General features: G+C 49.3%; 1 protein-coding gene across 1 annotated transcript in view; it reads left to right on the plus strand.

The window, feature by feature from the left end:
• The window catches only part of FAF2 (Fas associated factor family member 2), a 53,330-nt gene extending 33,074 nt beyond the window's left edge, over positions 1-20,256 (plus strand). Inside the window, exons 3-11 of the mRNA XM_028528462.2 lie at positions 348-482; positions 2,784-2,860; positions 5,617-5,755; positions 7,331-7,416; positions 7,514-7,605; positions 9,449-9,626; positions 11,623-11,794; positions 12,532-12,675; positions 17,168-20,256. Of these exons, the coding sequence (XP_028384263.1) occupies positions 348-482; positions 2,784-2,860; positions 5,617-5,755; positions 7,331-7,416; positions 7,514-7,605; positions 9,449-9,626; positions 11,623-11,794; positions 12,532-12,675; positions 17,168-17,350 (1,206 nt within the window). The 3' untranslated portion in view covers positions 17,351-20,256. The remainder of the gene's footprint in view (positions 1-347; positions 483-2,783; positions 2,861-5,616; positions 5,756-7,330; positions 7,417-7,513; positions 7,606-9,448; positions 9,627-11,622; positions 11,795-12,531; positions 12,676-17,167) is intronic.
• Positions 20,257-20,773: the final 517 nt, after the last annotated feature.

The raw sequence follows: 20,773 nt of genomic DNA on the forward strand, positions 1-20,773 counted from the left end.
TTTCCCTGCCCCAAAGCCAAGCCCTGCTCCAGACAGCACCAGGCAGTGCCTTTTCAGGCGTATCCCCCAGGGGCACGGTCTGCGTCATGTTCTCTGGGCTGGCTCTCTGCAGGCGCCCCAGTGCAGCACACGTGTCCCAGCCACCTGTAGAACACATGCCATCTGAACAGACATGGTGGGCGTGCCGCATCCATGGAGCACTCCTGTTGGGCCTGAATTCTGGAGCAGGGCCACCCATTGCCTCCCTCCAAAGCAAGTTAAAGGCACACCGAGGCACAGTCGCCTCATCTCCTCGTCTTAGTGTATTTGAGCATCAACAGAATTCCTACTCTTTTTTCCCTTCCCAGGCTGCTGTACAGGACAGACTGAATGAGCAAGAGGGCGTACCCAGTGTTTTCAACCCCCCTCCATCTCGACCCCTGCAGGTGAACACCGCTGACCACAGGATCTACAGCTATGTCGTCTCAAGACCACAGCCAAGGGCAAGTTGTTTCATAACGGAAACTTCCCCTTTTGTTCTTAAGTCCATTCACTTGGTTATGCTGATCTCTTGATGGAGCAGAAGAAATATTCAGAATGTATAGCTAGACCTGGTGCCTTAGTAGATTTATTGGGTTTATTATTTTCCTTGATTCTTCAATGAATTGATAATAGTAACTACCCATTTTGGGGGGTGACATTCTTTGCCATTTATTTGAAGCGTTTTCTGCACCTTGTTTTGAGTACATAGCAGTTGTGTTTACATGTCTAAAAATGTTTGCTACATGCTTACTAGATCTCCACTTTTAAGTTAGAATGTTTACTGAGTTTTGTTGCTTTTTTTTTTTTTTTTTTTTTTTTTTTTTTTTTTTACTTCTAAGGTAATTCTAGGGAAATAGTTGGAATCTTTGTTGGGAGCCTTAGTCATGTCTTTGAAATTAGTCTTGAAGGGCTAGAAGCAAGGAAGTGGTGCCGTTAAACTCGACAAGCATTTAAGAGTGCTCCTGGTGTTTGGCTGCTGGGGACCCAGAGATGTGTGCAGAGGGAAGACCTTCACATTGTTCACAGTCTAATTAGGGAGGTCAGACGTACATACTGATGAGTTCCAGCGAACTTTTAGAAGTCCAAGAAAGCACTCACTTTAACTTTGCGACAGTGAGAATTTCCTTCATCTTGATACCTTTTTGTGAAGTAATTGACAGTGTTTTTAAATGGAGTCTCTAAGTAGTTGTTTGGGGGTATTCTGAAGTAGGACGGCAGATTGCTATCGCGGTTGTATGTGCCCTATATGCCCGGGGTTTCCTGGTTTGTTTTCCACTCGGCTCAGTGTCTGGAGTCCTGGGGTCAGCCTGAAGGCTCCAGAGCTCCCTACTGAGGACACTGGGAGGGGCCCAGGTTAACACAGTGTGATGTGTGAGAAAGGCTCTGTACATTGGACAGAGCTTTCTCCATGTATACTAGTTAATAGCAGTAGCAATAATCAATGATAAAACAATAATTAGCCTTATTACTAAGATTAGCAGCTATATGGAGATTTAAAATTGCGGTTTGTTGGAGTCCACCCTGCATGATCTCAGGAAACTGTAACCCCCCCATGACTTAGGCTGAGTGAGAGACCTCTGGACCAGGAGACACTAAGGAGACAAACTTATTTCCCTGGCATGAACGCTACCTATTCTGTGCTTGGCCTCCAATGCTTGATCAGTTAGCCAGTGACGGGTAAGATTTCCCACGGAGGGAATTGCCTAAGACAGGCATGATCACATGGGGGCCTCAGGGAAGGACTTGAGGGCCTGTGGAAATGAAGGGGTGATCAACATCGACCCCTGCCCCCTCGGCTTTGTCAAAGCCTCAGTCCTTGTTCTTAGATGTGAGAAATCCAAGTCTCCTGGCTGCCTTTGTTTCCTCTGCCCGACTCAGGCCTGCAGAAATAACGGGCGGTGCACTCCAGACCAGAGTCGGCGGACCCCCGGGGTAATCAGGCCTGGGACATAGAATATGCAAGATCCTGTGAGATCTGCTTGCTGGAGGATGCTATTGAATTAGAATATGAAGGCACAGGCAGGAAACAAAACTAGCCTTTTAGGTCCTGTAGCCTTTTTAAGTGATAAAACCCCAAAATCTCAGCCAAGAATCCCAGCGGGAGATCTACCAGCACCTTTGAAAGCTACCTATTCCTTTTGCTCTTCCCTGCCAGATTGTAATCCACAAACTGTGTCTCTATTTTCAATAAAAGCCTACTAATGCAGGGACTTGGGGCACTCTCCACTAGAGAGAGTGGCCGTTTTGTCCCTATTTCTCCACAGGACTTGGTTGTCCCTGTGTATGTTTTTCTCATGTTTTAACGAGCCATCCGCAGTGTTCCGTGGTCACTGCAGGCCAGTGGCCACGACAGCTGGCGCAGCCACCATGGTTAATGTAATTTTCAATTGTATACAAATGTCCAAGGTAGTAATAGTGGTTATGTTCCTTGCTGTTTCTGTGTACCATATTTGCGTGTGTGAGCCTGAAAAAGGGAAGACTATCATTTGGGAGGAGAACTTGCAATTGAGCTTGACCACTGATACAAGTAGCTGCAGGGAAAATGTTGAAGCAGATTTAATACGAAAATGTGGTAAGAGAAAAATATGGCAGTGTCAGATGAAATGAGAGCAAAGGCGGCGGGGCGTTGGCCAGGAAGCGGGAACTGCGTTGCAGAGGGAGACGTTGAGGGAAGGACAGAATGGGGTGAAAAGTGGAGCTGGCCATTTTGTAAGAAAATAGGGAATGAGTGAATTGTATTTACCTTTGTTTTTCAATTTCAGGGGCTGCTCGGATGGGGTTATTACTTGATAATGCTTCCATTCCGGTTCACCTATTACACGATACTCGATATATTTAGGTACGTGCCTTCGTGCTTCTGTGGCGGCGGCGGCAGGGTAGGTGTGGAGCCGGAGCACACCAGAGCCAGGCCGAGTGCTCGTCCTCACCAGCCTTTTTATATAGCATGGACATGTTTTCAGTTATTCACACAAAACCACAAATGCGGTGAAATTAGATTGTTTTAAAGTAGTCTTGCGTGTCATTTTCAAGAGTCAGTTTACCTACATTTTCTTATCCCCCCACCATGCTTGTCACCTCAGCATCCCCTAGTTAATCCTCATGCCCTTTGCTTTCTAACCACCGTTGCCTGCGAGCTTCCCTCTCCTGGTAATTTCAACCCCAAAAGTTCTCTAACTCCATCTCACTACTGATAATCCCAACAGAGTCTCCTACTCTGAGATTATTCACTTTTTCCCAGATTTTTTCACAGACTTCACCTCTCTAGACATTCCTGTACGGTTCCCTCTGTCCAGGTGACCCATAGGCTGCTGATGCTGGAGCCTTTCCTTATGTGTATCCTTGCTTCACACCTTCACCTTTCTTCCCGCTTCCTTCGTGTACCATGTAGAGAGCTCAGCACTGGAAGCTACAGAGGGGTCAGATTATCCAGGGGTTCCAGATTGCTGACACATCAGGCTTGGGGTGTCTGGTCTAGAGCTGTAATAGATGATCCCTTTTCGGGGGACCTAAAATGTTTGTGGGCATCCAGGCCAACAGACAGAGCTAAAATCTGTGGTCTGGGCCTCTCCCACAGGGCAGCCTGTGCCCCTCAGGTGTGGGAGGGTCTTTGCCTTGCTATAGGGAGCAGAGGCCTGAGGCGAGGGCCCAGCAGCTGCAGAAGCGCAGGGGTCAGATGGACCCCTGTGCCTTGGCCACTGGGTGTCGCAGGAGCTGCTCGCTTAATGGCTTCTTACTTCAGCCAAGTCCTTACATGTCTGCAGTTAACCATTGGTCTTCTCTCCCTCCCTGTTTTATTTAAGAATGGGCACATTAAAACCTTTAAAATTGTCATGAAGACTGAGCTGACATCTTTTTTTTTTTTTTAAGCTGATTGTCCTGAATTATGTAGGCCAGGGAATACATTGTAATGAGAAACAAAAAAGTTAGAGCCTTAACCATTCAAAATGAAACTTAAAAGCTGGTGAGATAATCCTTAAAATACCTAATTTCAGAGAAGGTATCAACCATTTATCTTCTAAAGGGTTTCTACCCACATACACAGCTTTTTAAAAATTTATTATTATTATTTTTTTATTTTTAGAAGGGAAGAGAGGGAGAGAAATATCAGTGTGTGGTTGCCCCTTGTGTGGCTCCCACTGGGGACCTGGCCTGCAACCCAGGCATGTGCCCTGACTTGAAATCGAACCAGCGACCCTTTGGGTCGCAGCCTACGCTCAATCCACTGAGCTACGCCAGCCAGGACACACACAGCTTCTTTTTTTAATTAGAGTTATTGTGGTGACATTGGTTAACTAGACTACGTAAGTTTCAAGTGTACCATTCTGTGATACATTATCTGTGTATTGCATTGTGTGCTCACCACCCAAAGTTTAGCCTCCTTTCCTTACTATTTATTTGACCTTACACTGCTTCTTGCGTTGGCTTTTGTCTGGAATGTTTGTGCCAATCAGTTTGATTTGGTTAGTCAGGAGAAATTCCAGGTGAAGTTGAATGCACCCAGGGAACTGGAGGGCGCAGGAGTCGGTATTGGCTCGAGATTTGGTAAGGCCCGCCTCGCAGTTCAGTCAACTCAGGTGTATGAGTGTTGTTTGTTCTCCTTGGGGAAAAGTATGCATGGCATGGGTTACTAATTTCAATACAGCTGCCCTCCAGGCACGTGTTCAGCGTCACGTAGCACTGTGACGTATAGGCCTCTGCCCTATTGCCTTCCCTGGAAGTCCGAAGGCTAGGTGGATGGCGCGGGTCAGACAGGACGAGATTCTCTTCAGAAACAGATGGGTGGCGCCATCCTTAATCAATGTCATAGCAGCTGCCAGGCCCCAGGCCTGCCAGTGCTCTAGATCAGCTGTGTGGTTTCCTCCCCGGTGCCACCAGCCGTGGTGCCCCGAGCAGAATGTACTTGCCTTTTTGAAGAGCAAGTCATGGTTGCAAGTGCAGTCTCAAGTTCCTGTCCATAATTGGAATAGCTTTGGTGTGTGCCCTAAAAATTCAAAATTCCAGGAGAATGGAGGGGGAGAGGCAAGTAGGAAAACCAAAAGAGACAGCTCTGTCCTGACCAGCACTGGTCCAGCAGGACTTTCTCGATGGAGGAAACATTCTGTCATTGCACCCCACAGTGTGGCAGTCACCAACCACGAGTGGCTGCTGGGCACTTAATGTGACTGCAGTGACTGACTTCTTCATTGTGCTGTATTTAATTAATTTAAATTCACGTAGCCCCATGTCTCACGTATTAGATAGTGCCATTCTAGAGAGTCTGGGGACATGACTCAGCCTGGGATCTTTTTGGATACCGTGTCTAACCTTCCCGAATCTGCTGGCCCTGAGTGTTTCTGCAGAAAGCGCTCAGGACTGCTGTAGGCCAGTGTTGAAACTGATAACCCTCGTAGTTCGCATTCTTCTTGAATAGGAGATGGAGCAACACTTGCCGCTGGGCAGCTCTCAAGCCGGGCTGTCCTCGCAGGTGTGATGGTCCGCCCCCAGACCGTCCACCTCCCCTTGCCGCCGTGCTGGGACGGGAATCTCTGCAGACGGGCCCGCTCCGTGTGTACTACAGTAAGCCAATTCACGTGACATTTATTCCTTCCTCCCCAGGTTTGCTCTTCGTTTTATACGGCCTGACCCTCGCAGCCGGGTCACTGACCCCGTTGGGGACATTGTTTCATTTATGCACTCTTTTGAAGAGAAATATGGGAGGGCACACCCTGTCTTCTACCAGGGAACGTACAGCCAGGTCAGTGCCGAAAACGACGGAGATACCTTTTGTTGACATGACTCTGTCCACACGGAGAGGGTGGCCCCACCCTGATCGCGCCATTCTTGCCCGAGAAACCCTAAGAGGCTCTTCCCTGCCTGCAGAGGGGCCAGGCCCTTCAGCAGCGCCTGCCTTGGTGTGACGCCCTCCTTCTGAGATCTGTCCTGCGTCCCTCGTTTCCCTGGGGCCTGGTGTGTCCGCCAAGCCGTTTCCTGAACAGATCTCTCCTTTCCCTTCTGCCTTCGCTTTGGTCGCACCCTCCCCTGCAGTGCTGCCCTCCCACTTCTGCTCGTTGGAGTCTTGCCCGTTCTTCAGCCAGCTCACATTGCTCCCTCCTTACCCCTTTTCCTAATTGTTTTGCCCCACCCTGGCCTGCCTTGCAATTCACAACAGCAGTCTTCCCTTTTGTGCTCTCATAGTGTTGACTTGACTTTTGCAGTAATGTCCCATTCTTCTTTCTGCATCAGTCGTTTGTGTCGGTGTCTTCTCTCCTGCACCAGGGCAGGAAGACCCTTGAAGGCAGAGCCTGCAGTCTCCTTTGACCCTCACAGCTGACGGAGGGCATCACGGGCCGTAGACTCAGGGCAACGCGGCTCACTAGCCTGAGCCACCTGACCTTTCACTTGTTGTCTCAGGGTGAAAGCGAAGGGTTCTCTGGGTGTTGAGCACACCTCATTTGTCGGAGAAAACGCGGGAATAACGCTGAGGGCACAGGCCAGAGGGTGGTTGTATTCTGCAGCCACCAGAGTTCCTGACTCTATCGAGAGAAAGAGAAAAGCGCTCACTCTCGCTTCCTGCTTTGATTCTCTCCCATCTGCTTTTTTCACGAGCACTCCCGAACGGGCTGCTCCCACCCCACTCAACAAGCATGAAGCACCTTCTCTGTGCTGGGCACTGTGCTCAGGGTCAGGGAAGCTGAATGGGATGGGCACCTCTCATGCACTCTTGCTGTGATGCTGAGGGTAGACCACCATTGGTCATTCAGGGAGTCTTAATTGAGTGGAGTTGGGCTCAGGATTACACAAACGCATACACAGGGATCTTGGACACTACAGTCTTGACTTTGGAGATCTTCCAAACCCCACACTCTTTAGAACACCTTTGGGTTCCACGGTCCCTTCGTCCTACTGGCTGTGTGGCCTGGGGTCATCTTTGCAGCACTTCTTTTCCTTTACCAGGCTGTCAAAGCTGTAGAGTAGCAAAACTCGTCCCTCCTTTTGCTCGAGGTCAGTTGCTCCCATTTCCATCTTCCTTTACGCTGGGAACAGCTGACTTCTGTGGTCTGTCAGGGACCTTTATTTGTCAGCCTGTCTGCTCTCAGCTGCCTGCACGATTTAAACCCTAACAACACTAAACTGTTTTCGTTAAAGCGTGTTACTCTGGGCGTTGATAGGGAGGTGAGCCCCATGGGTATGCAGGTGGGATCCGAGTCATGTCTGGCTCACTGTTTTTCCTCATTTCTCCTTTGTTCCTAAATGTGCCCGTTAGGACCCTTAACCTAGTTAAACGCTCAGGGCCCAGTCGTCACAGTTAGTGGTCTCATGTGTCCCGCAGGCACTTAACGACGCCAAGCGGGAGCTCCGCTTTCTCTTGGTTTACCTCCACGGGGACGACCACCAGGACTCCGACAGCTTCTGTCGGTGAGTGGGCCGCCTCGCTCTGTCTCTGTCCTGCCCTTGCCGGCTGGGGGTTCTGGGTCAGCAAGCCCTCCTCACGTCCTCTCCACCCCTCCTACAGCAACACCCTCTGTGCCCCAGAAGTGATATCCCTCATCAACACCAGGATGCTCTTCTGGGCGTGCTCCACGAACAAGCCCGAGGGATACAGGGGTAAGTGGCGGCTCTTCTTCCTCGTTGTGGTGATTGGGGTGTCTTTGGAATAATCTGGAAAGACTTGCCAGTTACCGCATGATGGGTCTGTGGCAGACGCAGTGTTAACTGCCACCTATGCATTGTCGCACTTCGCCTGCTCCGCAGTCCTGAGCGACCCTGCCTCCACTCAGTGGCGTGGGAAACAGGCTCAGAGAGTTTAGGCCTGGTCCTGGATTGCCCCCTTAGCAAGTTTTGGAATCGCTCAGGTCCTTCAGACTCTGGCCCATTCTATCTATCTACCTATCTATCTATTTATTTACTTATTTTTAGTTAAAAAATGGTTTTTCAATTACAGTTGACATTTAATATTAGTTTTAGGTACACAGCACAGTGGTTAGACATGCACATGACTTGTGGTCCCCAGTAACTCTGGTTCCACCTGGCACCATACACAGTATTAAAATTGACTGTATTCCCTGTGCTGTGCTCTACATCCTGAGAGTGCTTTACAGCTGCCAACGTGGACCTCGTGATCCCTTCGCTTTGTTCATGCAGCCCCCAGCCTAGCTCACTCCTTACAGGTAACCGCTGCCAGGGCCTGTTTTCTTCTCAGAAAACCCCGTCCTGGCAGCAGCTTGCTTTTCACCTTACTGGGCTTCTTACTGAGGATTTATTCTCATTATCATTAATTTTAATGGAGCTTCTTGCACAACGACTTAGTTGTTTGAGATCTTGATAGAGATTCAGAAAGTTCAGCTCTTTGCCGGCAATAACTCTTTAACCGAAAGTACGTGGTATTAGAAGTCAGTGTGAGATACAAAGGTTTCCCATGAAGAAAAACATAATTACTTTGCAGCTACTTCTGTTCAGCAGCTTTTGAGCACGTACCAGCACACCAGTCACTGTGCTGGACCCTGAGAGCCAGAGCTGCCACTGGGGTTCTGCCTGTCGGTGAGTTAGTTCCCGCAGTGTTGTGCCTGCTATTCCGATATGGCTTTGGGGTGTTAGGAGGAACGTAGACGGAGACTAAGGATATTTTTTACAGAAATCTATAAAATCTCTTCTTTCAAACTTCAGGAAAATCATAGGTAAAACTTTGTTGTGGTAAAGTCATAGTTATTTAGAAGGCCTACTTTTTTAAAGATTTTATTTGTTTTTAAAGAGGGGAAGGGAGGAAGAAAGAGAGGGAAACATCAGTGTGTGGTTGCCCCTTGTGCGCCCTCTCCTGGGGACCTGGCCTGCAATCCACGCGTGTGCCCTGACTGGGAATCGAACCAATGACAAGCCGGCACTCAGTCCACTGAGCCACATCAGCCAGGGAGAAGACCTACTTTCTAAACACCTTTGAAACAGAAAAGCTAGCTCTCTTTTGTGGGCTAAAAGACCTGGTGAAAGGAAGGGATTGGACGAGAGCAGGAGAAGACAGGAGGAGGTGGCACCAGAGGTCAGCACCAGTGGCACAAGGCTAAGACTCACAGCATTGCGTCCTGTCAGCCCGGCCTTCCACAGGGAAGAGTTGCGCTGATCAGTGGCCAGAATCTTGCAGGACCTTTCCTACCCATCAAATAGACATTGTCCTTGAACTCCACAGCCTGTCCTTGAACTCCACAGCCTTCCTGAGTACCATCGTGACAACCTGAGAAGCCTCTCCTGTTCTAATGTAATTACCTGGGAATATGAACACAAATATATAAGGGCAACAACAGTAACAAAAGATTAAGAAACTGATCAGGAAAAGAGGCGGAGAATAAATGACACCTCCCTCTTTTTCCAGCTGGGATTAAAGCAGTTCTCGCTGAAAGAGTTGATCTGTTTTTTTCCAAAAGTCTTGTCCTTGACTGGTTGGGTCTTTTTCTGACAGTTTCGCAGGCTTTACGGGAGAACACCTACCCGTTCCTGGCCATGATTATGCTGAAGGACCGGAGGATGACTGTGGTGGGGCGGCTGGAAGGCCTTATCCAGCCCGATGACCTCATTAACCAGCTGACGTTTATCATGGATGCAAACCAGACTTACCTGGTGTCCGAGCGCCTGGAAAGGTACGGGGCGTCCTCTCTGGCACCGAGAGACCAGCTGACCTTGGGCTCCACAGCCATGGCTTTTCTATCTTGGGCAATTTTAAAAGCCTTTGTCCAATTAGTGTTAAAATATTTATGTGCTTTGACATAAATAACTCCCTCAGCTCCTCATTCTTAGCAATATGTATCAAAATACAGAGAGGGTTCTGTGCTTAAGAATGAATGTGTGTGTGTGTGTGTGTATAGAGTCATTTAGAAGAGAAGAACCTTGATAAAGAGAGCTGAAATGTAAAAATTGAGGAGTGATTGTAATTCTTCTCCCCATTATGTAAGTAATATACATTAATGGTGGAAAATTTGGAAAACACGGAAAAGCATAAAGAAGAAATTTAAAATTACCCATAATCCTACCACCACTTTTAGCATTCTGTTATCTTTTCTTTTAATTATGTAGACATGCCCTGGCCATGTGGCTCAGTTGATTGGAGCATTGTCTGGTAAACTGAAAGGTTGGGGGTTCAATTCCCAGTCAGGGCACATGCCTAGGTTGCAAGTTCAATCCCTAGACGAGATGCCTGCAGGAGGCAACTGATTGATGTTTCTCTCTTACATCAATGTCTCTATCTCTCTTCCTCCCTCTCCCTCTCTCCCTCTCCCTCTCCCTCTCCCTCTCCCTCTCCCTCTCTCTCTCTCTCTCTCTCTCTCTCTCTCATCAATAAATATATCCTTGGGTGTGGATTAAAAAAAGATAATACAAAAGTTAAATAGCCCTGGTTGGTGTGGCTCAGTGAATTGAGTGCCAACCTGTAGACCTAGAGGTTGCCAGTTTGGTTCCCAGTCAGGGCACATGCCTGGGTTGCAGGCCAGGTCCCCAGCTGGGGGCATGCAAGAGGCAACCGATCAGTGTCTCTCGCACATCAATATGTCTCTCCCCCTCTTTTCTTTCCCCCCCTCTAAAAATAAATAGAAGTTTTTTAAGGATTTTTTTAAAAAGTTTTATTCGTTTATTTTTAGAGAGGGGGGAAGGGTATAAGGGAGAGAGAAAGAAAGGGAGAGAAACATCAGTGTGTGGTTGCCTCTTGCACGCCTCCTACTGGGGGCCTGGCCCCACAACCCAGGCATGTGACCTTACTGGGAATCAAACCAGTGACCCTTTGGTTCGCAGGCCAGCACTTAATCCACTGAGCCACACCAGCCAGGGCTAAATAAATAAAACTTTTACAAATGCAAGCTCTTCAAAAATAATAATATTATATATATAAGCACACACACTCCTATGTACATACACAATTTTTTTTTTAAGATTTTATTTTTAGAGAGGGAAGGGGAGGGAGAAAGAAGGAGAGAGAAGCATTGATGTGTGGGAGAAACATCATCTGTTGGTTGCCTCTTGCACGCCTCCAACAGAGGGCCTGGTGCACAACCCAGGCATGTGCCCTGACTGGGAATTGATCCGGTGACCTTTCAGTTTATAGGAGAACACCCAATCCACTGAGCCAGCCAGGGCCATACACATTTTTTTTTTTTTTTTTAAAGAAAATAGGAAATACAACAAAATGTTACAGTGTTTTCTCTTTGTTTGGTAGAACTCTGAATAAGATGTTTCCATCTTTTTCAAATCTTCTAAGATGTGTGTGTTTGGTTTTATGAAAGCAACATATACAAAAATGTGGTAGCCCAAAGGGTTATTTTTCTGTAAAATAATGATCCGATGATCATGTTATAACAATAATACTGTTACTTTTGTTAGAGTTGGAATTTGGGGGGAAAAGTTTAATTTTAAGAATGAAGTTAAAAGGGAAAGGAAAATCTTGCTATTTACTTTTCTGTCACATTAAACTGGGGAAAGAGATGACTGGTTCCGATCCTGCCACACTCTACTTTGGAGTCCTCTGAGGTAGTGTGAGCTGGTCTCCTGCCAAGATTGTCAACCTCTTTACCCCGCAAATCCTAACATAAGAAAACCCAGAGCTTGCTAAGACCGCTCTTTTTTCCTGTGTCTCTGAATTGTCCGCAGGGAAGAGCGGAACCAGACCCAGGTGCTGCGGCAGCAGCAGGACGAGGCCTACCTGGCCTCTCTCAGGGCTGACCAGGAGAAAGAGAGAAAGAAACGGGAGGAGCGCGAGCAGAAGCGGCGGAAGGAGGAGGAGGTGAAACAGCAGCAGCTGGCAGAGGAGAGGCGGCGGCGGGTAATGCCCCTGTCTCTCCACTCCTGACTACTCCCGACCGGGTCTTTCCTTTTTTTTTTTTAACCTCACCTGAGGATATGTTTGACTGAGGGGCGGGGAGAGAAACCATGATGTTAGAAACATCAGCTGGTTGTTCTCCATACTCGCCCTACTGGGGACTGAACCTGCAGCCCAGGTGCATGCCCCAACCTGGAACTGAACTGGTGACCTTCCGGTTTGTAGGGTGATGTCTGAGCCACACCAGCCAGGGCTATGTTTACTACATTTTCATTAAAATATTTTAAAGTTTTAATTAAAAAAATTACAACAGTGAGTAAAAGGCGAAACAGGTCTGTTCTGTGAAAAGTAAATATACAGTGCTATTCATAGTGCTATTGATTCACAGCAGCGAGTTCTAACTGTTCACTCTTAGTAGTGGTATCAGCTCATTTGGCATTGCATTCATGGTCTCCTTTGTTACGTGTCACCACTTGGTTGTAGCAGTGTCCTGCCATTCCCTTTGTTCCGAACAAGTTTACTACCCAGATACAGTCGGTAAGTAGCACGTGTGATGCAATAATAGTGCTTTGACCTTGGTTGTTCCTGACTCTTGCCAACATGTTTTTCTCAAGATTGTTAGTGTCTTAGTTACAGCTAGTGTCTTAGGTTTTCTTGACCACATGGTGACCTGCAGGGCAATCTTGTGTCCTGTTTCCCTCTCAGAACCACAGCCTCTCCTTTGCTTTATGTTTCCACAGAATTTGCAGGAGGAAAAGGAAAGGAAGTTGGAGTGCCTGCCCCCTGAGCCTTCCCCTGACGACCCTGACAGTGTCAAGATCATTTTTAAATTACCTAATGATTCTCGAGTAGAGAGGCGGTTCCACTTCTCACAGTCGTTAACAGTAAGGACCACCGCAGTGGCGTGACCGTGGGTGTGAAGTGTGGGCTGTGGGCTTGGAGGCTTCTAAGGAGTTGCTGGCGTGTGGTTGGTGTGCCCACTGCTCTGAGGAGCCGGGGAGGAAGGGGTGTGGATGGAGAAGGGAGCAGGAGGAGTGCAGGGAACTGCTGCACGTGCCTTCTGTTCTAGCTGCCGACTCCGAGCAGTGTTAAGAGCTCCTTTCATCATGTTTGAGCTCAGCTAAGGAAAAAAGGTGCCTCACCAAGAAGTCCCACAAAGACAGTGTGTTGGAGGCGAGAGGCTCCCAGCGGAGCCTACCACTGTGTGTGAGAGCTCTGTCTCCACTGACCCAGGCGCGCTGGGGTTGTGTGTCTGAGCACGAAAGCACGCACCATTGGCATGCCATTATCGCCCTCCTTCTCTACCCGTGGAGGCCCTGAGAAGCCTCCTTTGTGGGCCCTCCTTGTAAATCTGGCATCCGTAGACAGATAGAGTTTATTGTTCCGTAAGGAAGTATTCCAAAGCAGGCACTCCTGTTAACAATTATCTCACAGGACGGGGATCAGATTCTCATTCTTCCAGAGTTCCTCAGTGTGTTTCTTTGGTCGTTTGTCTAATCTGTGAGCCTCAGTTTCTCCATCTGTGAACAGGTGTAATGAGCACTCTAATGGGATTGGTGTTGGGATTAAGTTCATATGTAAGATGTTCGTCTTGTGCCTGGCTCATCATAACTCAAATGCTAACTTATTTTTGGTATTTGTAACTGAAGAGAAGTTTCTGTCTATATTGAGAGTTGATTTTCCAGATTTGTAGCTGCAGTAGGTTCTGCCATTTCCCTGATCACTGGAAAAGGTCAGGAGTAAATCGCGTTACTGGACACAAGGATCCACGGCAGTCAAGTGAGGTTTCCTGCCACACTCGGTACATCTCCATGCAGAACTGGAGAGGCCTGAGCAAGCTCCGCAGGAGTGGCAGACAGCCCATCTGTAGAGTGGAAGTCTAATTGGCCCTCTGATAACGCGGAACTGAAGAAACATCAGGCACCCCTTGCTCCTCCAGGGATTATTCTGACGAGTAAGAGGTGGTTCTGGAATTCTGGCAGCTTACTGGCCAGTGAGGAATGTAAGACTCAGAGAGCTGATGCAGAGTGAACTTCAGTTACAAGCCATCCTGGTGAGAAGCAGATAGCTTCCTCGTTTTCTCTCTCATTCATGTACGTGGGTGAAGGTGCATTAGGATGAAGTGAATGAGCCTCACACAGTACCTGCCATGTACTGGTACCAAGTGGCATCCGTTCCCTGCTTTGTCCCTAACCCTAGCTCGCCTGTGGGTTTCGGCTGGCAGCCACGTTCACTGACAGTTTTGCTGCAGTGTGTCGGACAGACTCTTGTTACAGATGTGAAAAACCTAACCAAAATTGACTCAAGAGTTTTACAGGAAAATCTGTTAGAATTGTGGAACAGAACAGTCTTGGGGCCAAAGGGGAGGCAACTCATTTGTTAACTAACTTAATTCTTAAAGACTTTCAAATAGGTTCTCAGTTAAAAGTTACTTTGAAAACGAAAAATGAACCCCAGACTGAGCGGTGCATGGTCTGAAGCGGGGATGCGGCCCAGGGGGCAGGGGGCGGAGAGAAGACGTGCGGTGCGGCGCTGGCCGCTCGTCCGGCGCGCACAGAGTCAGCAGCTGCAGCAGAACGCTGGCAGGGTTTTAACACTCTTGGAGACTTTGTGTCTTCTTCCTGGGAGCTCCGTGTTTCCTAAATACAAGGAGGAGTGAATGTTCAGTGAAATAGTTTGCACATGGTGCCCAGCTTTTGATAGTAGTAAAATGCTAAGATAACAAAGGAGAAACTGTAGAAAAATCTCTTAGCCCATGAGTGGGCAGAAAAGTGGCGGCTGACTTTCTCTGAAAGGATGCGTATACAGGAGCCCCAAATTACACTCGGCCTGGAACTCATTTTCCCATCCACCACGGACCAGAAAGGGCCCTTTGAGGTGATGTCACCTGTTTCCTTCCATCCACTGTCAGTGGTAACAGAAAATGCCAGTTTTGTACCCAGGTTGAGACCAGTAGTTGCCCCTTATCTGTGGATTCAGTTACTCAGGGTCAACTGTGGTCTGAAATATTAAATAGAAAATTTCAGAAATAAAAAAATTCTTAAGATTTAAGTCACACGCTGTTTGAGTAGCATTCTCAGGACAGGAACCTTCCCTTTGTCCAGCGGGCCCATGCCATGTGCTCCCACCCCGTTCCCGGTTGTCAGAGAGAGAGAGACCACATTCGTGCAACTCTGATTGCAGTCTGTTGCCACAATTTTTCTGTTTCATTGCTGTTAATCTCTTGCTGTGCTTAAGTGATAAATTAAACTTCATCATAGGTATGCATGTGTAGGAGAAAATGGCATGTATAACATGTAGAGGGTTTCGGCACTGCCCACAGTCTCACACCCACTGGGGGTCTGGAACGTACCCTCACAGATAACAGGGGACTGCTGTATGCTCAAGCAGTGATTGAACAGAACATGAAATGCTGTATCATAACCCCCCGTTGGATGCACACCAAGAGTACTTGGTGCAAGTCTAATCAGTGCATCTCAAGAAAAAGAGAATGAATGTTGATGGAAATTGCAAAAAGTCAGAGAAGGGAATTGACAGTGAAAAATGTTGATAGACTAAAATATACGGAGTTTGAATTATGAATGAATTAGATAAGGGGACCAAGGGTTTACTCCTTAACTCCTAGAATTGGAGCCCCTCAGATGCTCTGAGGAGGTGAGCTTAAGACGAAGGAAGGAAGGACTCCTTCGCACGGAGGGGACTAACCTTCCGAGAGGTGGAGCAAAAGGAAGTAGAGATCAGTTCCCTGTGAAAGGAGGGATAACTCAAAGGGGAGCATTCCTGGCCTTTGGGACTGGCCTGAAAGAGGTTTGGCTGCCTTCCCAGCATATCCCTGGGGTCTTTGTTAGACGCAGGATGCCAGGCAAAGGGCCATGGTACAGGTCTGAGCCGCCTGTTCTTCACGTGGCAGGAAGAGACAGAGACAGAGCTGTCCTGGTCCCTAGGGGTCTCATGTCCTAAATTTCAGCAGTGTGAGTTTTCCTGGTGTCGCCGTCTCCTGTTGAAGAACTGACCTGCGCCTTGTCAGAGCCAGAGCTGGGGAAGGAGGGCACTTCCACCACAGAGAGGTCCATGGGGAGGGCCTCAACCAGGTAAAGGAGGCGTCCACAGGTGGGGGCAGTCCACTGCAGAGAAGTTCGAGTGCAGGGGCCCAGGGCAGGTTGGGATGTCAAAGCCAGAACCGGGCGAGGAGTGGAGGTGAACTCCTGGCGTTGGCCAGCTGTGTATAGCACCCCAGCATGGAGAATCGACATAGGGGTGTGTGTGCAGAGAGTGCATGGGAGCAGCAGCACCCCAATAGCAGTGAACGTACCTAGCACCTAGATTGTGGCTTTCTGTACCATTGTTCATTAGGGCAAACCTGGGGTCCTGGAGGAGTGGCTGGCTTCGGGGCTGGGACAGGGAAGACACCAGATGGACCTGGAGTGCCTTGTGCCCGAAAGCACGTGATCCTTCCGAGAGCAGTGGAGACAGTCAGAAAGCCACAGAAGTCGGCTTATATGGGCATCTTCTGACCGTATCCAGAATAATCTGAACATTAAAATAATGAGTGCAATGTTACAACCTACCTAATAGAACGGGAAATGATGACTCAGCAGTCTAGAAAGTTGGAGGAGCTGTCTCCACAGTTTCAAGGTGCCTCCCTGCCAAGTCCCTCACCAAGAACAAAGGGAACAGAATAGCCTCCAGTGCTCAAAGTGGTCAGCATAGGTCACAGGCTCAGGTGACCCCCTGTGTCCCCTGTGTGAGTGCACGCCACTTCCATAACGCCCCTGCCAAAGGTGTGCTGCTGAGGCTGAAAAGACAAGTGTCAAGGTCAAAAATCAGGAAAGACTGCGGGTGTGCTGCAGCCTGAAGGAGAGAGATGTGGCAACTCACTGCGACGCACCGCTCTAAACTGCATTACTTTGCTATGAAAGGCGGCTGGCGAGACTCGAACAGGGGCTGAGTGGTGACTGAATCAGCTACAGAGCCTTCATCACAGAGCCGTGACACAGCCGTGTGGGACAGCGCCCTGAATGTGCGGCGGTGGGCAGCACGCATAGCTGGGTGGAATAAAGGGAAAACTTCTGTGTTCTGTACTTCTCTCTAACTGGTTCTTTCCAAGGGGAGGTTTTCAGCTTTGTACCAGACAGGTTGTGAACAGGGAAGTGGGCGTGCGTTCAGGGCAGGTCTGGCGTTAGGCTGCGTAGTAAATGAGTCTCTGAGAAGAGCCACCCTGCACGTCTGCTCCCAGACGCGGCAGAGCCTTGGAGTCCGTCCAGTTCTGGTGCGCCGAGGTTGCTCCGTGTCTGCGGGGTGTTGGATCGCAGGGTGCTGCGTGTGTGTCCGTCTGGCTTTTTCTCACTGCCCTTCGTTTTCTGTGTGACTCTGCAGGTAATCCACGACTTCTTATTCTCCTTGAAAGAAAGCCCTGAAAAGTTTCAGATCGAAGCCAACTTCCCGCGGCGGGTGCTGCCCTGCATCCCTTCCGAGGAGCGGCCCAACCCCCCCACACTGCAGGAGGCCGGACTCAGCCACACAGAAGTCCTCTTTGTGCAGGACCTCACAGACGAGTGACGCTTTTTCTTCCTGTCCCTCCCACCTCAACTCCTAAAAGAATGGGGGGAACAAGAGATATTATTATTAAATACAATATTTTTTTTAATAACTGCTGCATTCTAAAGGAAGGATCAGAAACTGTGAGGGCAGTGATGAGTGCTCCAGCTGGCAGCCCACCTTCCCCTCCTGCCCCTGCCCACGGGAGGAGGTGCTGCCGCCAGCCCCGCCGGCATCCCCGTGGGGAAGGGAACCTTCCACTGGTTCTCATTCGTTCTTGCTTTTATGGAAAATAAAAGTGACAAACCTCCATCAACCAGCTACTGCAGCATCTCCTAAGGACTTGCCTCTCCTGGCTCCGGGAATGAGAGGGGAGAGAAGGTGCGGAGCAGAGGTGTTCCTTGAACTTCCCACAATTTATGAATAACTTTTAAATTGTTTTTCTGTTGCTTTGTAATGACCAAAGGAATGAGGCTGACGTAGGTGTATTTTCTTCCTTTACTTGATAAAGAGCCAATTTTTAAACCCACGACATGATTTCACGCCCTTGGCTCCTTGGCCCGCAAGAGTGTGACAAAGGTGCCCCGGGCTGGTGTATTTATTTCTGCCATTGCCCCTCGAGTTCTCAGAGAGGGCGTTCTTTTTGGTCCAACTCTTGCTGCCCTTCCTTGTCACCTTGCACCCCACTTGGAGCATTGGGGAGGAAGTCTGGGTTTGCAGCCCCAGCAGAGGCTGTGTGCAGATGCACCCACACGTGCACACTCACCTGTACACGCGACTGTGGCTGTTCCTTGGGATCTGGGCTGGGTGGTTACCACGGGGTCTGAACCAAAGGGTAGCAGCTCTTCCTTTCTCTTGTGACATGTGCGTGCCGCGCTGCCTGGCCCTGGGCTCCCCTGAACTGCTGAGCTTGGTGCCTTCCCAGAGGACCAGCAGGGCCAGGGTGGAACCAGCAGACCCCTGTGCGAGTGCCTGCCTGTCTTGGCGGGCAAGAGTTGCGGTGCGGGAGGTGTGTTCAGGGTAGAGAGACTAGAGGCTTTGAGAAGGGAGCCCCGGCAGAACTCAGGCTTGTGAACTGTTAGACGGCAGATTTCAGTTTCTGGTGTCGCCCCTGCTGGAGGCAGTCTTCACCCTCTTCCTCTTCCTGTGTTGCAGTAATAGGGTTTTTTAAATCTGCTGTCCCGTCAGTGGTTGAGTTTATGGCGATGGGCACGTGGGGCAGGCCATGTGTTAATGGACCCCAGCGTGAGCTGACAGGTGTTCCAAGGTGCTCTGTGGCCAGACTGCTGCAGACTCATCGTGACACTCAAACCCACTGAAGATGTTGGTCGTAGTGTGCCATGAGGCTGAGCAGTTCGTGTCGAGAGGAAGCTTAACTTTCTGGATTCACAGCATCCAGAGCCTTTCTCTGTTGTTCAACTCAAACCTGCGGTCCGCTCTTAAGCAGCAGCAACTTGGCCACTGTTCTTGGCTGCCTCAGTGGGTGGGTGACACTCCAGGGGCAGGAGCCAGTGTCACCTGAGGAGCCTCAGAATTTCCCAGGGGCTTTGGTGTGGGTTTCTAGGACACTGGCTCTGGAAAACTTCATTCTCCTGGGAGCTTGTGATTCCACTTCGTTCCTTGCTGTCCCGAGGCCACAGGAGCAGGATCTCGCTGTGTCGTAACATGTATCTGCAGTGAGTGCCAGGGTGAATGGTGTTCCTACTCGCCAGTCGGCTCCCTGCTGAGAGCTATGCAAAGCTGAATGTTTCCCCAGCACTCAGAACCGCTGCCGCCCCCCCCCCCCGCCCGGCCCCCACCCGCCTCATGCTGTTCTAGGGCAGTCCCCAGTCCCGGGAGGGAAGGCAGGACCTTCACTCCGCTGGGTGTGCTGTCTTGCCCGTACTTCTTTGGGAAGTTGTACATTGTTTTCCTTAATAGATCAGCCTGCATCCTACTCTACAATGTGCACTTTACGCCTCTTGCCTTTTGCTAACTTGTTCAGTGAAGGAAGTCAGACACCAGAATATTAGAAACGTTCTGTTTTTGTTGGTACAACTCTTGGGACAACCTACACCTTTAGGTTTCCAGAGGCTTCCAAAGCACATGCTCCTTCCCTAGTCCGTGTGAAACAGCCCAGACCCAGTCCCGTCTCCCTGTCCACCCCAGAGCTGCTGCCAGTGCGGGGAACATACTGCCCTGGAAGATGCATGTGCTGCCAATGCCAGTACAATCCATGTGTTCCTCCCAGAGCCTCTGGGACCCCAGTGGCACCTGCCAGGGGGGAGATGCTGAGAGGCAGTGATCTGCGAGCACTGGCTCTTGTTTCCAAGTCACCTCCGGGTGATACCAGCTATTTCCAGATGGCAAGTCATCAGCTAAGGGGAAACGCTTGTAAGTTTCCCTCTGTACTCCCCAGACTGAAGTTGTAGATTCAGCTGCATGACCGTGGGAAACGACTGAGCCAAGAGTCCCGGCTGGGGTTGGTTGGATTTCTGCAGCCTCGGTGGGGGCCCTCGTGTTTTCTACTTCTGCAGAATTTCCTGCAGCAAATGCTTTTTTCTTCATGCTCGCCTCCAGTGTGATATTTGGGTAAGGGGGCCAGGGGAGACTGTTTTTCTCTTAGAAAAAAAACAGTAGTGAGCATGAAAGTTGTTAATGGTGCCAAGGCCAAGGACAGAATTTCAGAACATGACAATGGGGAGGAGTGGTAACCCCCAGGATGCAAAGTCAGGGCAGTGTGTCTGGTGCTTGAACTTCACAGCAGTGGCTTGGACTTGTGTGGAGCGCAGCAACGGGAAGTCTGCCTACCGAGGACACGGTGCCCCATCTTGGACCGCACCGGGACAGTCCCATGTAACTGACTGAAGAAATCCAGTGTACTTTAAATTTTTTTCATAAAAGTTTACATTGTATTGTAGGTTAACATTAAATGTTTTATAACAAAAGTTTTATAACAAGTTGTGGGTCCTTCTGTCGGGGAGCGAGAGGTGGTAGATACGTTTCTATATGTGAAGGAGTGGTTGGAGAACATTGGGGAGGGCCCTGGCTGGTGTGGCTCAGTGGAATCAGCATCGGCCTGCGAACCAGAGAGTCGCCGGTTTGATTCCCAGTCAGGGCAGCAGGGCACATGTCTGGGTTGTGGGCCAGGTCCCTGGAGGGGGCACATAAGAGGTAACCACACATTGATGTTTCTTGTCCCTCTCTCTAAAAATAAGTAAATAAAATACTAAAAAAAAAGTTGGGGAGGGAGCAGGGCATGGTGTGGCCAAGAAGTAAGGGGGAACTGGGGCACCTTGGCCTTCAAGGGGACCTATGCTTTCCTGTGAAAGACAGTCACTTGGCAGCATGGTGTAGTAGGACAGACAGATCTGGGTTCAAGTTCAGGCCCTGTCATGTGTCAGCTTGTGACCTCAGACAAGTTCTTGAGCTTCCCTGATCTTGAGCTTCCCTGGAGATCAGTGA

The sequence above is a fragment of the Phyllostomus discolor genome, chromosome 13, assembly GCF_004126475.2.
Source record: "Phyllostomus discolor isolate MPI-MPIP mPhyDis1 chromosome 13, mPhyDis1.pri.v3, whole genome shotgun sequence".
Classification (NCBI taxonomy): Eukaryota; Metazoa; Chordata; class Mammalia; order Chiroptera; family Phyllostomidae; genus Phyllostomus; species Phyllostomus discolor.